We start from the raw sequence: 19,949 nt of genomic DNA, 5'->3' as shown, positions 1-19,949 counted from the left end.
TTTTTTATATCCGTAAGTTCAAATTCACTAGATGTCGGCATCCAGAAACATCTTTACTAAAGTTGAGATTCGGATGTAATTTTGGGTGCGATTTGTGTTATTATGTTTAAATGGTCAAAGGGTAATTTGAAATTTAAAATTTTTTTGGAGGTGAAAAACAATCTTGGAGGTGTAGGAAGAATTCCCAATAATGTTGGAAAGCAATCCAACTTAAGTGAACTCTGTAACAAAATTGTCCAAAATTTATCTGACCCAACTCATAAATATCACTACCAATATCCATACTTTTCCTTGTTTTTACATCGGCAAGCACAGTAAATATATAAATCTATACAAATTGTAAGAAATAAGTACACCTTTCAAGGACTCTTTTTACTTATAAGTTCCCAGGATTGAATTGAAAGCACCAAGCCAAAAACTACATTAAACACTATAAAATTTGTAATTTATATAAAATTTATAAGTTCCCCTGAATACAAGTATTATATATTTTATGATAGAAAAAACTTTTACACTTTTCATCAAATAACATTGTAATGAAATGATATCAAAAACTGAATTCATGCAATTTCTTGTCGAGCCCAACATTTGAGGTCATTTGAAAAATGTTTGCGTTGGAAAAATCTTAAAAAGACTACTATTAAGAATTAAATATAAAAAAATTCTATAAAAATTATTAAATTTATGTTAATGAAAACTAAATATAAACTTCAAATCATGTAAAAAGTTGATTGAATTGAAAACTAAAAAAAAAAAATGAGACAACAAAATTATAAATTATAAAATTTTAATTTTAAAATTCGATGTGATGATAACTAATTAAGATCACAATGTAACAGTCTTATTAATTCAACGGTTACATACATTACCTAGTTAACAAAAAAATTTGAATAACAGAAACTCAATTAAAAATATAATTTTAAAATACTCAATAAATTTTAAAAAATTAATAAAAAATTTTAAATTTATTATATAAACTTGAAACTTAATTAAGTCTAAAATTTTAAACGACTTACAATTAATAATATATACTAATAACATAAAAGTAATAAACAAAAAATATTCTAAATTTCAATGTAGCTAAATGCAATGATTTTTTATGACCCCTCATGGAATTGTGGTAATGAGAAAACACAGAGATCTAAGGTTCATATGAATGAAAATAATGAGATAGAAAATGTAATCTCGTAGCACAAGGATGGACTAACTTTTCAAGAGAACTAATACAAAAATTCTTTCAGTAACCAAACAACCAACACGATACACATTCAAGGACACAATTTATTATTTAGTCCAGGTTTGACCTTTTATAAAAAATTTTATTGTTTTCAACTTAATTATTTTTCTATTTTAAAAATGAGACTCCTGTAAATAGTGAGAGAAAAAAAATGAAGTATGTTTCAACATTAACTTTTAAATAATAGATCTAAAATAAAAGTTCAATAATTTTAAAATCAATTATCGTAAAAACTGTTCTTAAATTAAGACTCCTGGTTCTAGTAGCCATCTTGGCAGTGAAACTACATAATTTGCACAAGAAAACAATGGTGGGGTGTCACGGTTTAAAAAGAACCCCACCAATGAGCAATTACGAAGAGAAACAATCTACTAGATAACCTCGTACTCAAGCATCGATAAAGGTACAACCTAACCTAATACACAACCTCTGAGTCTCGCTCAACTCAAAACACCAGACCCCAGTATAAAACGGGATTGGCCAGCTCTCACTTGAAATCACAACCAACTTTCCCCACCCCACTCACTAACTTTAAATAAGATTAGCCCTCTTCAAAAATCTGATTGTCCGACAATAGAAGGGCCATATTGATTCCACAAAATCAAGATACTTCTCTACTATCCATTCTGACAATTCTTTCAACTTTTTTCTACCCAGCTGTTTATAATCAGTATTTGTTATGCTCAATATAGGCTGCAAAATATGAGTCTCGATGTCTTCTTTGAGCTTGCCACAAAAGACATAGCTGTATGCCAGCATGCAGTACGAGGGCGAATTCTTAACTACTTTGATGGTCTGCTTGAAGCTGAAGACATATAGTGCACATAGCCACCGCCACAACATGATGTAGAGAGCCATAATGAGTGGCCCCAAAACCCATAAAGGAGCTAACTCCTTCGACACCTCTGCCCCATAAACTACATTAACAGCCAAGTAGAAAGGAGCACTGCAGAGAAATATGGAATCAGAAGATGAGCATCATCAAGCATTATTGTGCACTGCAGACTGTTGACATTGCCAGTTAAATACGCTGAATATATTAAGGAAGAAAATGTAGTTGCCTAAATAGAGGTACTCTCTTTGCATACAAATAATCTGTCTAAAAGCAAATACTTTTTTGCAGTTTTGTTATATATCAGACTTCAGAGTGTCCCATGAGCATCTCTCAGAAAAAAACAAAACAGCATTAAAAGCAGCACTTTCTTTTTTAAGCAAGCTTTCTGTGCTTCAAATTACTATTAAGGCTGCTTCCTAAATCGACTTAGCGAGTCATCTCCCCCCAGTTCCCCTTTCTCTATAAATTCTTATAACCTAACCTAACATTTGTTTCAAACTAAAAGTCCAAGTAGACGCGTCATTAAATTAAACATGTGATTACCTAACAGCAATGCATATGATAGAATAAGAAACACCAACACATCCTTGTTTTCCTCAACCCCAGCAAACACGTGGTGCAGGGACAGGCAGATAATAAGAGCAGGGAAGGAAAAATTGTCATACTTACAATATTAAGAAAGGAATCTTTATTGCTGCATCCAGGGCTAGAAAATACGACCATGCTGCCTTCAAACTCTGACCTTTTATGGTCTTTTTCGTCCCTTGTAAAGAGTCTGGTAAGACATCCGGAGGTGGTTCTCCCAAGATTTCCTCCTCCCCTTGATTTGGTGGTGGTGTTTGTAACATTGTAAGCCATTTTTGGAGAAGTTTATGAATACCAGATGATACTGCAAGGTTCTCATTTGCTTCAGAAGCCCGAGAGAGTGGAACATTGTTGGACTTTGGAGATTCTGATTTGACTTCGCTACTCTTATCCAGTCTAACAGAGGTCTTGGGGTTGGGAACCTTCAACCCATTTGCACTGGTTACTGAATCATCACCTTTGGCACTGCCTTTGAAGCCTGAAATCTTCAAAGGTTTGAGTTTAGATCCGCAAATGTGAGGAGGCCCTACACTGGAAACAAGAAATCCTTTATCTGTATTTTAATGCAGGTCTTTTGCTGAAATTTTCCAACCAGTATGTAAATGAATCCTTGGACATCTAACTGAAAATTTGGTATTACAACCAAAAAGTGAAAACATGTAAGCAGTTAAATAAATCATTATTGCGAAAATTATGCACATGCAATAATCAGTCTCTTCCTCCCCAAATAGTATTTGGTTTTACAGTATCAACCTCATTCTATGAGCACAAAACTATGCCCAGATGGCAATGTTATCATGTTAAAAACAATATAAATATAACTAATCAATCATGACTGGAAAGCTTTTTAACTCTTTTTCAAGAAGGCTCATTAAAGTAGCATGTCAAATTGACTTTGCTAAATCTTGTTACATATCCACCTCATAATATATTTTAAGACATTTCTATCGTTATGTAAATATGTTCCACACATTTTTAAATAATTGAAAATAGTGACCCATATGACAGACCAAAATTTTCATCAGTGGTACAACAAACTCTCCACCTTAGTATGCAATGCCAATCAGCTCTTCCAATCAAGTGACATTTTGATAAACATTGCTTCAGCTTCAGCCTTTTGCTCCATAACAACTGCCTTGAGGAAAATGCCACAAACAAGCCCTGAGGAAATAGAAACAAATTATTCATATTTCGTATATCCTTTTATTTGAAATCTTAACAAGGAAAATCTGAACTGTAAAAGCAGAACACCACTTACACTATACGAAAAGCATATTGAACTTGGTGTGTTTGTATTGACAAAGAAAAATAATTTAGGCAAAATTGTAGTAGATTTCTTCTCAGCAAACAAAGCTTTGGAAATTTTGAAACCGTGTTTACCAAAGAATACCAACAGACCTCTAAAATCACGGAAGAATTTGAGAGAGAAATAGAGATGCTCCGTAAAGCTTCATCTTCAGATAAAATTAAACCTTCAGGATAACTGATAACTAATAAATGTTGACAACTCTCCGATGTTCAAATTACTAACAGAATACAAAATACAAATAACCACCAGAAAATATCACTGGGACAGCAATACTACTCTACTGACAATACAAAATACAAATAGCATTGATAATAAACTTTGAGATCATCATAACACAATGTAAATCTATCCTAAATTCTTAACCCTTTAATCGGCAAGTAATCATGTAAACAATCATCAGCAACCTTTAACAACGATAAACTAGCCACATTGTCATTGATATTACTATGGGCTTCACTTTTATCCATAGAAGGCTAAAATCTTGATGAAAGCGATCAGTAAAAGTTGGCCATAAAAAACAATCCAATAGGAGGTCAATTTGATAAGTAAGTACCTGCTGTTGATGAGCAACAAAAGCCATAAGCCTTTAACCACCAAATTATTTACTGACAGGACCTATTGCCAAAAACAAAACAATGAAATCAAAGAGATAAATAAACACAACAAAAACAAGGAGTGACCCACAATCAATCTTTAACAAAATTCGGTAAGTAATGTATAGCGCATTGACATTTCAACTTCAAAAGTTGAATGTCTTCATCCATCGGCATACAAATTGTCATATAATTGAAAATGAATTTTAGAATGCAACAGATCAAAATGTCAGCGACACCGACCTCGATGCTTCGAAGGGTTTCAGATAAACAAACCATAAATAGAAAGTAAGAGAAATCCACGTTACGCAAACAAAACGAGTACGAATTAGCGCAACGAAATGATTGAGGAATTACTTGTAGGAATGGAGATAGAGAATTATGAATCGAATTTTGAAGAAGAAAGGTATGAAGCGGTGAAGAAATGAACGGAAATCGGAACTCTGGAAACCCTAAAACCCAACGACAACGCTATGAACGATGGATGAACAAGACGATATGCTTATCTTTCATTCCTGCAAGTTCACCATCAGATGTCAATTCCCAGTCAAAGTTTATTTTGAATATATATATATATATATATATATATATATATATATATATATATATATATATATACACTAGCGAAAACACGGGCGCTGCCGCACATGTGTGTTCGTTTTTTTTATGTGTCTATACGTATAATATTAAGAATAATCGATGACAATTTATGATGGGTATACATAGATTGGTTGGAAAAGAAAACAGTAAATTGCTAAGTCGTAAAATTATATATCAACTAATATTTAATACATTTGATCAAGATTTGGGGTTAATGAGTTATATGTGATGGAGTCAATGGTAGTTGTTTATAAATATACAAACTATTTTAGTAGGTGTCTATAAATATACATTCATTAAAAGAATGAAATATATATTTCATACATACATGATGCAGAAAAAAATAGTAAATGAAAGTATCATAGATTTACATCCTTAAACATTTCTTTAATTGGGAGGCCAAATAAAGATTGATGTCTAGGATGTGTTTCACTTCCCTGCATTGTAAAAAAAGTAAATATTATTGCTAATATATATGCAAATAACAGAAATATTATGTAGCAATTGAATTATGTATAGATAATAAAAAAAACTTTATTTACCTTTGAAGCAGTCTTCTTAATTCTTTGTAGAAGACATGGTCCATAAGTTGTTGAGTTTTAAAGAACTAAAAAATATCATTGAATAATGTTATTTACTTATGAGTCATTAAATGTATATGTAATGGTATACAAATATTGAAGAAATAGTAATAACCTCATTGATGCATATATTTTGATAAACACAAAGATTGTTGTTGTAGCGAGTATGGATTGGTAATGATTTTTGTTGTTTCCTGGTAATGGAAAGAAGTTAAATAAAAAAGAATAAAGATTTTTTGTGGTATGATAGAAGAATAATGGAAGAAAGTAAATAATTTTAAATGTGCATAATACCTGCATGTCTTTTGAGAAAGTAATTCTCGTTTGATTAGATTTGAAAGTTGTGTTTTATCAGTTATCACAGTGGATCCCCAACCAATAGAATAAATTTCCAAATGATGAATCTACAATTGAAGAACAATATATGTAAACACGATGCACAATATAGTTGTATTGATATATGTAAACATGTCATATTATAGTTGAAATGAATTAATTTGATTACCTTGTTGTCTATTGGCCTAACCAATGAAAGTGAATATTCATCCTTCCAGGTGTTCCATTGGTTTAAAAATTTTGCATTCTACGAAGAAAATGTCAACTATTGCAAGATTGGGAACTAAACTTTTAAAACTACACTTATTGCATATCACCTCTTGTGGTATAAAATTGTGGAAATGACTTACATGTATTTCTTCATGGAGGTGTAAGTTGTCCTTAGTTATTATCGTATCTGCAAGGTATAAAATAAATATGATGAATTTTATTATCGTAGTTGTAAATATAAGTATAATTAGGTAGAATATGAAAATATAGTCTTTTTAATGACACAAATGAAGTAAAAAACAAACTACCTAGTTTTGAGATAACAAAATTTCCTTATAAACAACATTCTTGGTAAAAATGCCTTCTTGTCCTTCAAGGTGTCCTTCTTTAATAAGGATTTTTGTGGAAGTTTGAGAAACACCTCTTGATAAAGCAACATATAACTGACCATGGCTAAAAACATGTCGTGGAAGGTAAATTCCAACGGTAGGTATAGTTTGTCCTTGTGATTTATTTATAGTAATTGCAAAACTCAATCTCACAGGGAATTGTTTCCTAATAAGCACAAAAGGAAGACCTGCACTCTCTGTTGTTTTATGTTTAATTCTTGGTAAGAAAGCTCTTTTTCCTGCATGGTGACCTGTCAATATTTCAACATCCAGTATGTTCATATAGAACTCACGACATAATAATCTTGTCCCATTACATAACCCAGATTTAGGGTCTATGTTTCGCAACAACATTAACGGTGATCCTTTTTTAACCTTTAAGTTATGTGGTGGCAAACCTCCTGGACAAATAGTGTGCAAGTACTCATGTTGGTATAAATGATATGTGTCTCCTTCAACCTCAACGTTCTTCTCCTGGAAATAGATCGATAATTATGTCATTAAGTTTTTCTACATCTTCATTTTTTGGAGTTAGTATGGCTCGTTCAGCCATATAAGATGCATCCCATGTATGAAATTGTAACTGAGGAAAAGTTTGGTGTATGAGGTGTTGTATTGAGGTTTCTCCTTCCCATGATATTGCTAGTTGTTGGGGTATTTTAACCATGTCATCAACTTGTGTTGGTTCAATACCATTTCCAATGCGCATGAGATATTCAGCAAAATTGTGATCTTGTAATGATCTCATGTTTTGTTGTAAATGTAATATCTTTGTGTTACTCCATAAATGAGAGTTAATAATACAGGCAGAAATCATTTGTGCTTTTGTACCTTTTTGAACAACTGGCAGTACCTGACGAAAATCACCTCCTAATATGATCACTTTCCCCCCAAATGGAGCATCAGAATCTAGAATGTCCTTTAATGTCCGATCTAGTGCCTCCAAAACATATCTGTTAATCATGGGTGCTTCATCCCAAATAATTGCCTTTGCTATTTTTATTAGTTTTGCAAGATCTGATTGTTTACTTATAGAACAAAACGAACCGGCCTCGACATTGATAGGTATTTTAAATCGAGAATGTGCAGTTCTACCACCCGGTAATAATGTTGCTGCTATACCAGAGGAGGCTGTAGCTAAAATAATTTGACCGTTGCTCCTACAATGTGCAATTAAAGTACGATAAAGAAATGTTTTACCGGTTCCGCCTGGTCCATCCACAAAAAAGACTTGACTTTGATTACGGTTGATTACATCTAAAATGGTATTGAAGGCAATGAGTTGGTCATGATTCACTCTGTGTACATTGTCAACATCTTCATTAGGTATCTGTATCGATAATTCTTCTTGTATAATTCTTGGTACTGAAGTAGTTGGCAATGCATCATAAGATAAAGGTGACAAATCAAAATCCTTGATTGTTTTACCATGTTGAATTAAAAGGTCATTTAAATCCCTCAATAACATAGGAATCAAGTTCTTATTGACATAAGTGTTGGTTGAAGTATAATCTTCTAGCATATAGGTGTGGAAGTGATTCCAAAGGCTTCTAACATCAGTTGGTTCACAAAGAAGTAATATGGTCACAAATAGTCTTCGTAAAGCATATGGCATTTTTAAAGTTGATGCTTCAACTAAGCATTCATGAATACTATTGTCACTTTCTAAAAATCCCCATTTCTCAACCGCCTTTTTGAATGTGTGACAATATGTTTCATTTGGTGATAATAGATATTCCCAACTGGTTGGTCCTCTTATGTGAGAAAGCAAAACCCGCAAGAAGAACTTATCTCCTTCAGAAGGAGATACAGTATAAATTCGGCCGATAACTTTCTTGTTTGACCTTCTTGGATACCATTCCTTATGTCTATTATTCCAACAATAATGCTCTGGAATTTCCCGATACAAAAATGTTCTAGATTGGGGATCTCTTTGATTGAGGGCAAAAAATTGTGTGAGCATGGTTTTGGAGTTGTTATCATCATTCAACACGTCATTGATGTTTTGGTGCTTATAAAATCGCACTTGTTGTCGATTTGGTAAATGAATTTGCAATCTTTCAACAGCTGGATTCATTCGATAGATTGTAAATCTGAAGATTTTCCATAAAGCCTCGGGAGCACAAATCCATCTAGCATCGAGATATTGCTGGACTTCATCTATAATTGGTCCTCTATGAATCTCCATTGCTACTCGATCTGGTCCTTTGTAAACATACTTATACAAATATTTAATACTTTTGATGCTGCTGCAGACCTCAACATTTATATGACAGTCGTATTTTAAGAGTAACCAAGGATTATAAGGAACCACCCATCTATTGTCAACAGTCACATTTCTATTTATGGAAATTGGTTCATCAAAACGTCTTCTATATTGTGGATATGAATCATTACCTTATCGTGTTTCTTCCAAGAAATCCCTGGGAAATCTCTTTTGGCATTGATTGCGCTTCATACATGGTGATCTAGGATTGAGAGTTCCGCAAGGACCATGTATCATGTGTTTCAACACAACTTCATGCAATTGTGGTTCTTCTGCCTTATTTGGTATTTCTGCCCTCACAATGCTATCATAATCTTGTGGATCGCGTAACTTATCATTATTATCTAAGATCAATAGCATATGTACATGCGGCAACCCACGTTTTTGAAATTCAGTAACATACATATAACTAATAACTTTTCCGAGGACTCCTTTATTAACAACATCTTCCTTCAATTGCTCAAATTTTGCTCGAAAGATTCTTGTGAGCAAGTCAGGGCGATCTTGTGGAGTTTGTTGATTTTGTAGTTCAGAAGAAATTTCACTCCAAGATGGATTGCATGTCATTGTAAGGAAAATATCAGGTTTTCCATTGTGAGCAACAATTACCATACCATCTTGATATTGTTATGTCAAGTCTCGACGACTACCAATAAATAACGATGGTAATATTGTCCTCTTTCCAACAGTATCTTCAAAGAAATGAAAGAGTGAATGATAATATATTTAGATGTAATAAATGTTGTTTTAAATATATTTACCTGCGTGAGTTTGTCCTTCATGCAAAGCATCCTGCAAACCTTGGTACTCAATCTTAACGTAGTTGTTTTGATGATTACGAATCCATCGTAACCTTCCGGTCTCAATCTTAACGTAGTTATCTACAACATATTGTTGTAAAAGTCGTCCCGCTTGTAATATTACAAACTGATCATTTGGACGAATCTACATTAAATAATCACGTGTTTCTAAAATATGTTAGCCTTCTTAATATTACAATTTAATGAAACTGGGATAATTATGATAGAAGTTACTTGAAGCATGAAACTATAATATTCTCGGCAAGAGATACTTTGGCCATTATGATTTTTTGTGTTGGTGTCCCAGCCATATGTTCCAAATGGAAATAATAAAGGATATTGTAAAGGATCATAATATCCTACGGTTTCTTGTATGTTTATTAAATTTCCATCATGACCTACAACTTTAACATCTCGGCCACGTGCCATTGATTCTGTGTCTGCAGTAACAATAATAGCTGCTACTTGAGATGCAGTTGGAAGATTATATTGTGGTTGATTCGCAGGACGCTCTTTAATGAGTAAAGAACACATCTGAATATTTGGTTCTTGAGCAAGTTGTCGAAATACATGCACAAAAGGATTGCACCGGTGTAATATTTGTTGCAATTTATGAACAATAGTTTGATGAAGTTGAGGGTTTTCCAACATCCTATTTTGTAATTCATGTTCAGTGTCATAAATGTACAACTGCAAAAACCGGGGTCTGGACCCATCATTTGGATAAAATCCTCCTATCCTATGATAGATTGCACCTTGAGCACGAAAACTATATATACCACGACCATTTGCTACTATAGTTTCATCCATATGAACACCAAGAGAAGTGAATGAGAAGACATGATTGTAACTTCTTATATGTTGTCTAAAATGTCTACTTTCAGATGTTTGATATGAAAATATTTGAAGAAGCTCATGTGGAGGAGGAACACGTGGAAGTAAGACTTTCCCACCAGAGCAACACATATCGCGCGATTCATGATAAAATAATCGTTAGAGATGTCAAAATGGGTTTCAACCCGTGAGTCAACCCGGCTCACCACGGGTTCGAGCCGGGTTGGGTTGAGAAAAATTCAACTTTTTCAAAAGTGGGTTGAACTCAACCCGGCTCACTTAACCACGGGTTAAACGGGTTCGAGCCGGGTTGAAGGTGGGTTGACCCACTCAACCCACCAACATTTTTTTACAATTTTATTTTTATTTTTTTAAAATTTTCTTTTATTTTTTTTAAAATTATTTACTACTCCAATTATATTTGTTCACAATTTCATATTTTTAAATGCTAGAATGTTGCTTAATTATATTTGAATTATTTGAATGTTTAATTAATTTGATTGTCAAGTTATATATATGTTGATACTTTAATCTTTAACTATAATCTTTATAGTAAATTACTCAAGTAACCGTCTTATAAACAATTTTTTCTAAATTAGCATGAAAAAAATGTATAGTTTTTTTTATTTATATTTTGTTGAATAGCATGACAGAAAATTTGTAATATTAGTCATGCTTTCTTAGACTAATGAATACTTTCTTGGAAATAATTCTTCATATATTGGTGGTGAGCATGATCAAAACATTGGTTCTTGATTTTACTATGATTGTCATCTCATGGGTGACTTAAAAATTTATTTAAATATTTGAATAATAAAAAAAATAAATAAATAATTTTTTTAGGTGGGTTGGTGAGCCAACCCACTTAACCCACCAACCCGTGGTGGGTTGAGCCGGGTTACAAAATTTCTGGCTCACCAGAAAGTGAGCCGGGTTGGGTTCACTCATTTTGAACCTGGCTCGTGGTGAGCCAACCCGTGTGAGCCGGGTTAGCTCACTTTGACATGTCTAATAATCGTGCATGACAATGTGGACATGTAGTTGGTGTAGACAATTGAAATTTGAGCATCAGAACCGTATTTGAAAATTTTCTAGCACTATTATGTGTTCGGGGGAATCCATGTAGCATATCTACATTATTGTGATAAATTGGAGGAATAGTAAATAATGTAGTATTATAAATTGCAAAGTATGAAAAGTGCATTCTTAAAGCACATCATGTATTAATTATGGTAGGAAAAAGATACAAATAAGGTTAAATGGTACCAAAATTAGTACTAACTATTGATGGAAATAATTTACTAACCATGTTGAAGGGTACTGACGTGTGTATTACTTTGTCCTGGTTCATTATGATTACATCCTTCCAATCTTTGTGTAGGAAAACCATAACCTGTGTGGTATTAAATCAATGAAAAAAAGTGCATAATAAAAAACCAATATCACTGTAATAAATCAAGAGAAAATTAAAAACCATGATAGTTAGTAATAAAGTATAATCATATCTTGATACACAGAAAAAAAAGGAAGTAATTGCGAAAATTAACGATACTTAAAGGTGTTTTATTATTCAACACCGTAATAAATTATATCAAAATCATAATTACAAATCCTATAATAGTAAATAAATAGAATGAAAATAATTTTTGAAATGGAATGTAAACAACATAAATTAACTATTGATGAATAAAGTTGACTAACCATGTTCAGTGCCAGTAATGTGCGTATTACTTGGCCCTGCTTCATTATCATTACGACATGGAAACCTGTCAGTAATGTGCGTATTACTTGGTCCTGCTTCATTATCATTACGTCCTGGAAACCTGTCAGTAATGTATGTATTACTTGGTCCTGCTTCACTATGATTACGTCCTGGAAACCTTTGTGGGGCAAAACCATAACCTAATATTTAAAAAATAAGATAAATTGTATTTGAATCAAATATATACTTTACAGGAAAGAACTAAAAAGAATGTAAGCATACTCAGAAGGATTTTCTCGGCTAATGACATACAGTAGTGATGAGGTGGGTTTAAATCTAAACAAAGAAGTTGGATTATACTTTTTTGTATAGAGTTAGATATAATTTTACATCTAAGCGTAAGTAAATGTAATTATTTATGAAGTATTTTTAAGATTGTTAGAATACATTATTGTTTATATATGTTTTTTACTGTTGTACATAATACAAATATAGTGTACTGACCACAATCTATGTTACTGACAGGTGAAGTACTTGACAATGCTCCATATACATTATATTCTTCAAACCTTTGCGGTGCATGAGGAGAACCTGTTATGTGAAAGCATGAAGCATAATAAATATAAATATGTAAATATTTCATAAAATGGTAAGTAAATAACATGTATTAAATATTGATGAATAAAATTGACTGACCATGTAGAGTTTCAGTAATGTGTGTATTACTTGGTTCTTCTTCATTATCATTACGTCCTGCAAACCTTTGTGGAACCAAACCATAACCTAATATTTAAAAGATAAGTTAAATTTTATTTAAATCGAATATATAGTTTACATACAATAGTGATGAGGAGAAATGTGATGTTACCTGCATTAGTTACGGATCGAGTCATTTGTCGAATAGATGTCATTCTCAATCGGGGAGCTCTGTTTGGCATTTGGACAATGTTGGTTGTGTTTTCAGGATTATTTTTCCTTCTTTTAGACTGTTCAATAAGTCTTTGTTGGGGGGTCATTCTACGTCTTCTATTTGCAGCATTTATTCTCCATCTTTGTCTTTGTTGTTCTGATGTTGATTTGTTAGAAGGAATATTTTCCATTTAGGTATGTTGTCTATTTAAACAAAAAACAATAAATAATAAATCCATAATTAATATAAATTTAAAAATGCATTACTTGGAAGAAAGTAATGAATGAAAAGTAGGACAATGAAAGCAGTGCATAATATGTACAACAAATAAAACTAAAAGAAGATAATGATATAGGAAGAAATACCTAAATGTGTGAGTAGAAAGACTACAAAATTTGATTTGATGTAACAATGAAGAGCAGCAATGTAGATGATGACAGGTTAGTTAGCAAATTACTGAAGAAAAATAAATTGTATTTAAAAAAAGTAATTTGTCAGTTTTAAAATAATACAGGATGTAAAAAAGTTGCTAATTTCTAAATAAAATTGATTAGTATTAGTATATTCTATGTTTTGTTTGGACATAAGGCTTGGGACATAGAGATTTGTACAATAATAAGAAGAAAAATACATTTTAAATTTCATATTAATACATGATTATACTGTTACAATTTATTACTTTAACACTAATCTTATTATCAAATGACCATTTACATTTTTTATTTGGTAAAATGATAAAATAAATAATACATGAAGGGGTAGTGTAATGTAAATGTAACTGTTTTATCACAAAATAATACATTTGTTAATATATATTGTTATAGATTTTAAAAACCAATATCAAGTGTCATAAATTTTTACGTGATAAATAACGAAATAAATTGATAACCATATTAGAGAGAGACTAATGGATATAAAATCTAGGCTGAATTAAAAAGTTTATAAAATATGTTTTAATTAAAACGTTAAGATGTATACTGGCTAAACATAAATAAATCTAACATTAGTACCTTAAGTTTTTTTTGTTTCCAACCGTATTAAAATTGTTCAAGCATCTATTCTTAAAAATATTAAGTTTTATTGATTTCTATAAATAATCAAACTTAAAAACCGATGAAAACTATATTCAGTATTCTCTGTCACCAAAATGAACTTTAAAACATATTGTGATAAATATGGTAGCTTTTTATGTCAAGTTTATATATGATATAAACAAACACACCCCTCTTATGTAGAAGAATATTATTTTTATATTGAAAACATATATAGTAACCCTGTTATTTCATTATGCATCTGTAGTAAATAAAGTATGATATGTAGTTATTTCGTAAAGTAAAAATAATGCATACCAATGACTTTTAATTGAAGTAATTTGATAAAATTAATTAAAAATAGATATAAGTTAAAAAAAAAAATATATATATATATATATAATTGTTATTGTTTTCTAAAATGATGTTTCTCTTCTTTTTCACTCCCGCCAAACATTATTCTATTACCATCTTCACTCATCTTCCATCTCCACAACGAAAAACTTTACACTGTTCCTTTGCACAATGCTTGATAATTTAAGAATTAATTAACCTTCAAATTTCAAAGTTAAAATAATTTAATCTAAATATAAACTACAGCTTTTGTTCAGATAATTATGTTATAGTGGCCACGGTACTTTTTAAAATGAAATAGAATACATCGCATTAATAATTTCTAAAATTTTGTTAATTTAATTTGAAAATAGATATGAAATATATTACAATGTTCCAGATATGAAGTATCCTTAAGTTGACTTTGAATCTGGCATGTTTTGGAGATTCCGAAAGTAAGTGCTTTTGTTGTTCCTTTGTTCATTCATCTCCTTTTCAGGTTCGTTTCGTAATGTTTAACCTTCATTTTCACTCGCTACTTTGTTTCATGAATTTAATTTAACGTTTTGATGCGTCGTTGTGCAGAAGTGATGGTCAAACTTACTGAGTTTTGTAGTTCGTTCGTGATCTTGAAGTGTCAATTATCCAAGGGAGACTTGGAGATCCTGATTTGCATCACCAACGAAGAAGATCTCGCCAACATCTATAACATAAATGAAAAAAGGAAATTGGACAATTACCCAAAGCGAATAATCATAAATGAAAAGGAACAATGAAAAATACCGTTATTGTTTTGTCCAATGAAGATAAATAACATCGACAGAGTGAGTGTGAAAACAAAGACAATAAACAAGACAAAACAACTTCACGAAAGGAATAGAAATTATGTAAAAACAAACTGTAAAATAACGGTTACTTTTGAAATAATTTTAAAAATAATAAATAACTTATTATATTAAAAAGGGTAAAATAGGAATTAAAGAAAGTGGACACAAAAATGGAAATCTCCTTTATATATTGTTATAGATATATTGCTGAACATTTTTTTTTGTAAAATTTTATTTTCTCTAATAAATCTTTCGTAACCATTTTTCATCAAATGAAATTTTTAAAAACTCTGCAAATGTTCCATTTAATACTCATTATAGAGAGATTAAATAATCAAATGCACTCGATTTAAAGGGCAAATACAAAATTAGGAAAAATAAATAAATAAAAAACAATGAATGGTATGTTCTTAACAGTAATATAACTATAACTATAATAAAATAACAAAAGTGAATAATTGTTATAGATACATAGAACAACAAAGGAAATTGAGAAGCGCTTAAAGTGCTTCTTTTCTTTTTTTTTTTCTTTTTTTAGTTCGAGTAAATTTACAAGCAAAACACAGTGGAAGAAGAAGAAGCATCCACTAACAAAGAAAGAACAACATAATATTATATATATATATATATATATATATATATATATATATATATATATATATATATATATATATATATATATATAACTTATAAAATGAGCTAATTAAACAGTTATTTTTTAGCCTCTAATTCAATAAATTGAGCTGCAATGAAGTTTTATGTTAGATATCCGCACACCGCAAACAATAATCATGTTTCTTAATTTATTTTCATCTATCTAATTTAGGTTAGATCATTTTATTGGTGCTATTTTCGTAGAGAAAGTTTAAGTAATTTTTTTTCTTAATTATGTTCTTATTTTGGAAGATTTGATGTAATTAGATTTTTTCTTAATAGTATACTAAGAACATTAATTATGTGTCACATGATTCTTTTTGTTATCACGTGATATTTTTTTTGTAAAATAAAAAAATTCACAACGTATCAAGATGATGTTATGTCATGTGGCTGAAGTAGTATGATGTGGCAGTCTCAGTGTTATGTGTCACTATTCAAAATGAAAATTCTTAATTTAATCTCTATATTTGTTATTTTGTCTTAATTTGATCCAAATATTTTTAAAATTGAAATCATTTCATTCTTATTCAAATTGAGACAAAATTTAACCTTTATATAAATGTCACAATGATATTTTTAACAAGATTAATTTTTTTATTTTAAATAAAATTTTATTTAAATATAATTTTAAATATTTATATATCAATAATTTATAGACAAATATTAGAACTGGTTTAAAAATAACAATTTTATAGATTGAGTTGTAAAATTTTAAATAAATATATTTATTTTAAATTGTTATAATATCAAATTACCCAATCTAATATTATTATTAGTTTTAGTATTATTATTAGTTTTATTATTATTATCTTTAGTATTATTATTAGTAGTAGTATTATTATTAATATGATTAGTTTTAATATTATTATATTATTATTAATACAATTAATTTTATTTTTATTTTAGTTACTATTACCATTAATTATTAACAAAGTTTGATAATAATAATAATAATTATTATTATTATTATTAATTTTTTTAAATAATTTAAATTATTAATTTGTTCATATCATATTTAAGTAATAACATTTTTTATAATTAAAGAAATTTTTGTATTAGTACAAAACATGATATAAGACAAAAGAAATTAATTGATACAGTTTCACCTACTTCTGATTAAAAATGCAGGTCTGTTAAAAAAAATAATTGATACAGTTTCACCTATCTCTGATCAACAATGTAGGTCTGTTAAAAAAAATTAATTGATACAGTTTCACCTATCTCTGTTCAATAATGCAGATCTGTTGGTCTGTTATGATACTGACTCTTTAGTTGGTCAATATAAATATATGCATTACTACATTTGCAGTTAAAAAGCATGCAAGAGTAAGTTGGAATTTAAAGAAAGAAGTTAATACGAGCATCAGTTTGAATCACTCCATTTGCAGTTAAAAACCATGTGAGGATAACAGAATTAAAACAAAATTATAGATATTCAAGTAAAAGCATATTTGTTAAGTTGGAATTAAAAAATAAAAAAAAAAACTGATAGATATTTAAGTAAATGTATATGTATTGAGTTTTCTTTTCTTCTCCATCTCAACATCTATGTAAGAATGACATAGATAAAGTGTATAGAATTTTTTTTTTCTCAAATTGGAGAGAACCACCTCATCTTTGATACTGATAGATTTTATATCTATTTTATTAAAATATTATTTTGGAATATTGATTTTTCAAAAAAAAAAAGACAAGAAAAACTTAACACATTTAAAAGTGTAATTTATATTGCGCCCGGTGTGTCATGCGTAAGTGGCGTAAGCAAAGAGAAGTTGCAAACATCGTCGCATTCATATTGCAATAATACTGGAGTAAGAGAACCTTCTACTTGTTCTGATTTTTGAGCAATAAACTGTCCCTATTAAGAGTTTAACATCGAGTAACATTAATCACTTGAGTATTATTTAAGTTTTGAAACTCTTTCACCTAATAACCTAATATTTTAAATTTGTCTTTTCTCTTAAGTTTAAGTCAATTAGTCAAGTTAGTTCATTTTCTTGCATTGGTATTAACAATTTGTTTTCACAGTGCTTTTAATAATTTCTTTCCCACGTGTTAATTGAAAATTTCAATATCATTTTCAACTCAGAAAATGTTAGATGAAGCAAACAATCTATAAAAAAATATCATGTTAATATTTTATTTTATTTTTACTTTCTATAATTCTTTCCCACAAAAGTTTTGTTGAAAATATCCTAAAGAATTATATGAAGTTATCGTTAATGTAATATTGTGTATTTTTAATATTAATGAATTCTCTTTCATTTTATAATACATTACTTTTTAGATAAAAGAAAAGGATAAATGACTAATTCATTTCTAAGTTATGTGACATTTTCATTTTAATTCTTGAAATAACATAATTATTAAATTATTTTTAAAAGTAAAAAAAGTTAGCTAATTTTGTCATATTATTAAAACAGATTTGCTAAAGTTAACGTCTCTTTATATGTGACATTACTAAATCTATGTGACATGTTCTTAGTATGTATGAGATATGTCATGTTAAGTCTAAATTGATGATAAAATTGATATTTTTATTATTTTTTGTAATTAAAGTGATAGCATCATACTTTTAGAGGTCAATTTGACCATTTATGAAAGACACTTTAATAAAATCTTGTTAAGGAAAGACTTAAAATCTTAATAATTTATTTATTATCGACACTATTTATTTTTGGGTAAACTATTGAATTCTTCCTTAAATAATATGTTGCGCCAAATTTCTTACAGAAATAAATTCTTAATGTTTTGTAAATTTAGTATGTTTAATTCATCAATATATAGTGTGTCATGTTCTCTTAGTTAGATTTAGTGACATTAAAATATACGAGAAACATGTTTTCCATAGCAAACTGTTCCAAGGATTCCTTCGTAAGTCCAAACACAGACTCGAAACAATTATATAAATTTGTACAAGTGTTTAGAGAATCAATTCCTATGATGGTCTACCACTGGAGGAATAGTATAAAATTACCTATTAACTACGATTGCCCTAAATTAATAGTGTATTTATGATAACTTTTTGTTTTCATTTTGAGGTGTTGTAAATTTAATTTTGAAAATAAAAATATAATAATCTCTAAAATAGTATAATTAAGTTTGTTTAGACACACAGAATTTCAATAGATCCGAAATGAATGTCATGATATCTTCATCTATCTATACCATTTTAATAAAATTTTATTTATGAGTCATGATTATGCTCAAAGCCACTCTAATATTTGATTAATGTTTAATCATCCAATTATTTAATTAGTGTGTACCAGGTCAAGATATTTCAGACACTGCAACTAGTATAGTCTCAAATCATGAACTATATAATAAGTTTATTCAAGGAATATTCTATAGCGTGAGTTTAGGAAATTAAATTTAAGGAAATAAAATTTATATATCTCTAATTAATATTCATATGAGTAAGTTCTAAAAGTTTAGAAGTAAATTTTCAATATTCGATACAAAATTTAATAAAGTTTTAACTAAAAAATACTCTAAATTAATACTTTAGTTAATGTGTCTTGGTACTAGAAAAGCCACACAATAAATATATGATTAAAAATATTGTACCCAATAATTTTATATTTATCGTATGAGTATTATTTATGCAAATCAACTTATAATTTATTAAAGAAACACCGGAAAGATTCTTTTTAACGTATTTTTTAATAAATGTTTTTTCAAATTACTCAATTGAAGGCCTAACTTAACCTTATTATAATTGGGTTGCTAAATAAAATTAGGGTTAAATATGTTTTTGATTCCTTAACTTTTATTGAATTTTAAAATTAGTTAATTTCAAAATTTTGGACCAATTTAGTTCTTCATCTTTCGAAATACGTGGATTTAGTCTTTTTAATCAAATTTTGTTAAGTTTATTTGACATTTCAAGCGTGTTTCATGATATGGACTAATTT

At 29.5% G+C, this 19,949-nt stretch overlaps 2 protein-coding genes and 1 pseudogene across 3 annotated transcripts; all 3 read right to left on the bottom strand.

The window, feature by feature from the left end:
* Positions 1-1,461: 1,461 nt before the first annotated feature.
* Positions 1,462-5,100, bottom strand: LOC114175912. 2 transcript variants are annotated; one of them, XM_028060757.1, is made up of 5 exons: positions 4,917-5,100; positions 4,520-4,581; positions 3,668-3,818; positions 2,742-3,183; positions 1,462-2,183 (listed from the first exon to the last, which is right to left on the bottom strand). In XM_028060757.1, the coding sequence occupies exons 2-5, from the start codon at positions 4,544-4,546 to the stop codon at positions 1,769-1,771; spliced, it is 1,035 nt and encodes a 344-aa protein (XP_027916558.1). In that variant the 5' UTR covers positions 4,547-4,581; positions 4,917-5,100; the 3' UTR covers positions 1,462-1,768. The 2 variants fall into 2 exon arrangements, with proteins under 2 accessions (XP_027916558.1, XP_027916559.1); XM_028060758.1 differs by having other exon boundaries at positions 2,742-3,188; positions 3,703-3,818.
* A 1,494-nt stretch (positions 5,101-6,594) lies between these two features.
* Positions 6,595-8,863, bottom strand: LOC114175523 (annotated as a pseudogene).
* A 210-nt stretch (positions 8,864-9,073) lies between these two features.
* LOC114175522 lies at positions 9,074-9,553 on the bottom strand. Its single transcript, XM_028060279.1, has one exon. The coding sequence runs from the start codon at positions 9,551-9,553 to the stop codon at positions 9,074-9,076; it is 480 nt and encodes a 159-aa protein (XP_027916080.1).
* Positions 9,554-19,949: the final 10,396 nt, after the last annotated feature.

The sequence above is a fragment of the Vigna unguiculata genome, chromosome 3 (genome assembly GCF_004118075.2).
Source record: "Vigna unguiculata cultivar IT97K-499-35 chromosome 3, ASM411807v1, whole genome shotgun sequence".
NCBI lineage: Eukaryota > Viridiplantae > Streptophyta > Magnoliopsida > Fabales > Fabaceae > Vigna > Vigna unguiculata.
This window is presented reverse-complemented; position numbering and strand designations above follow the sequence as displayed.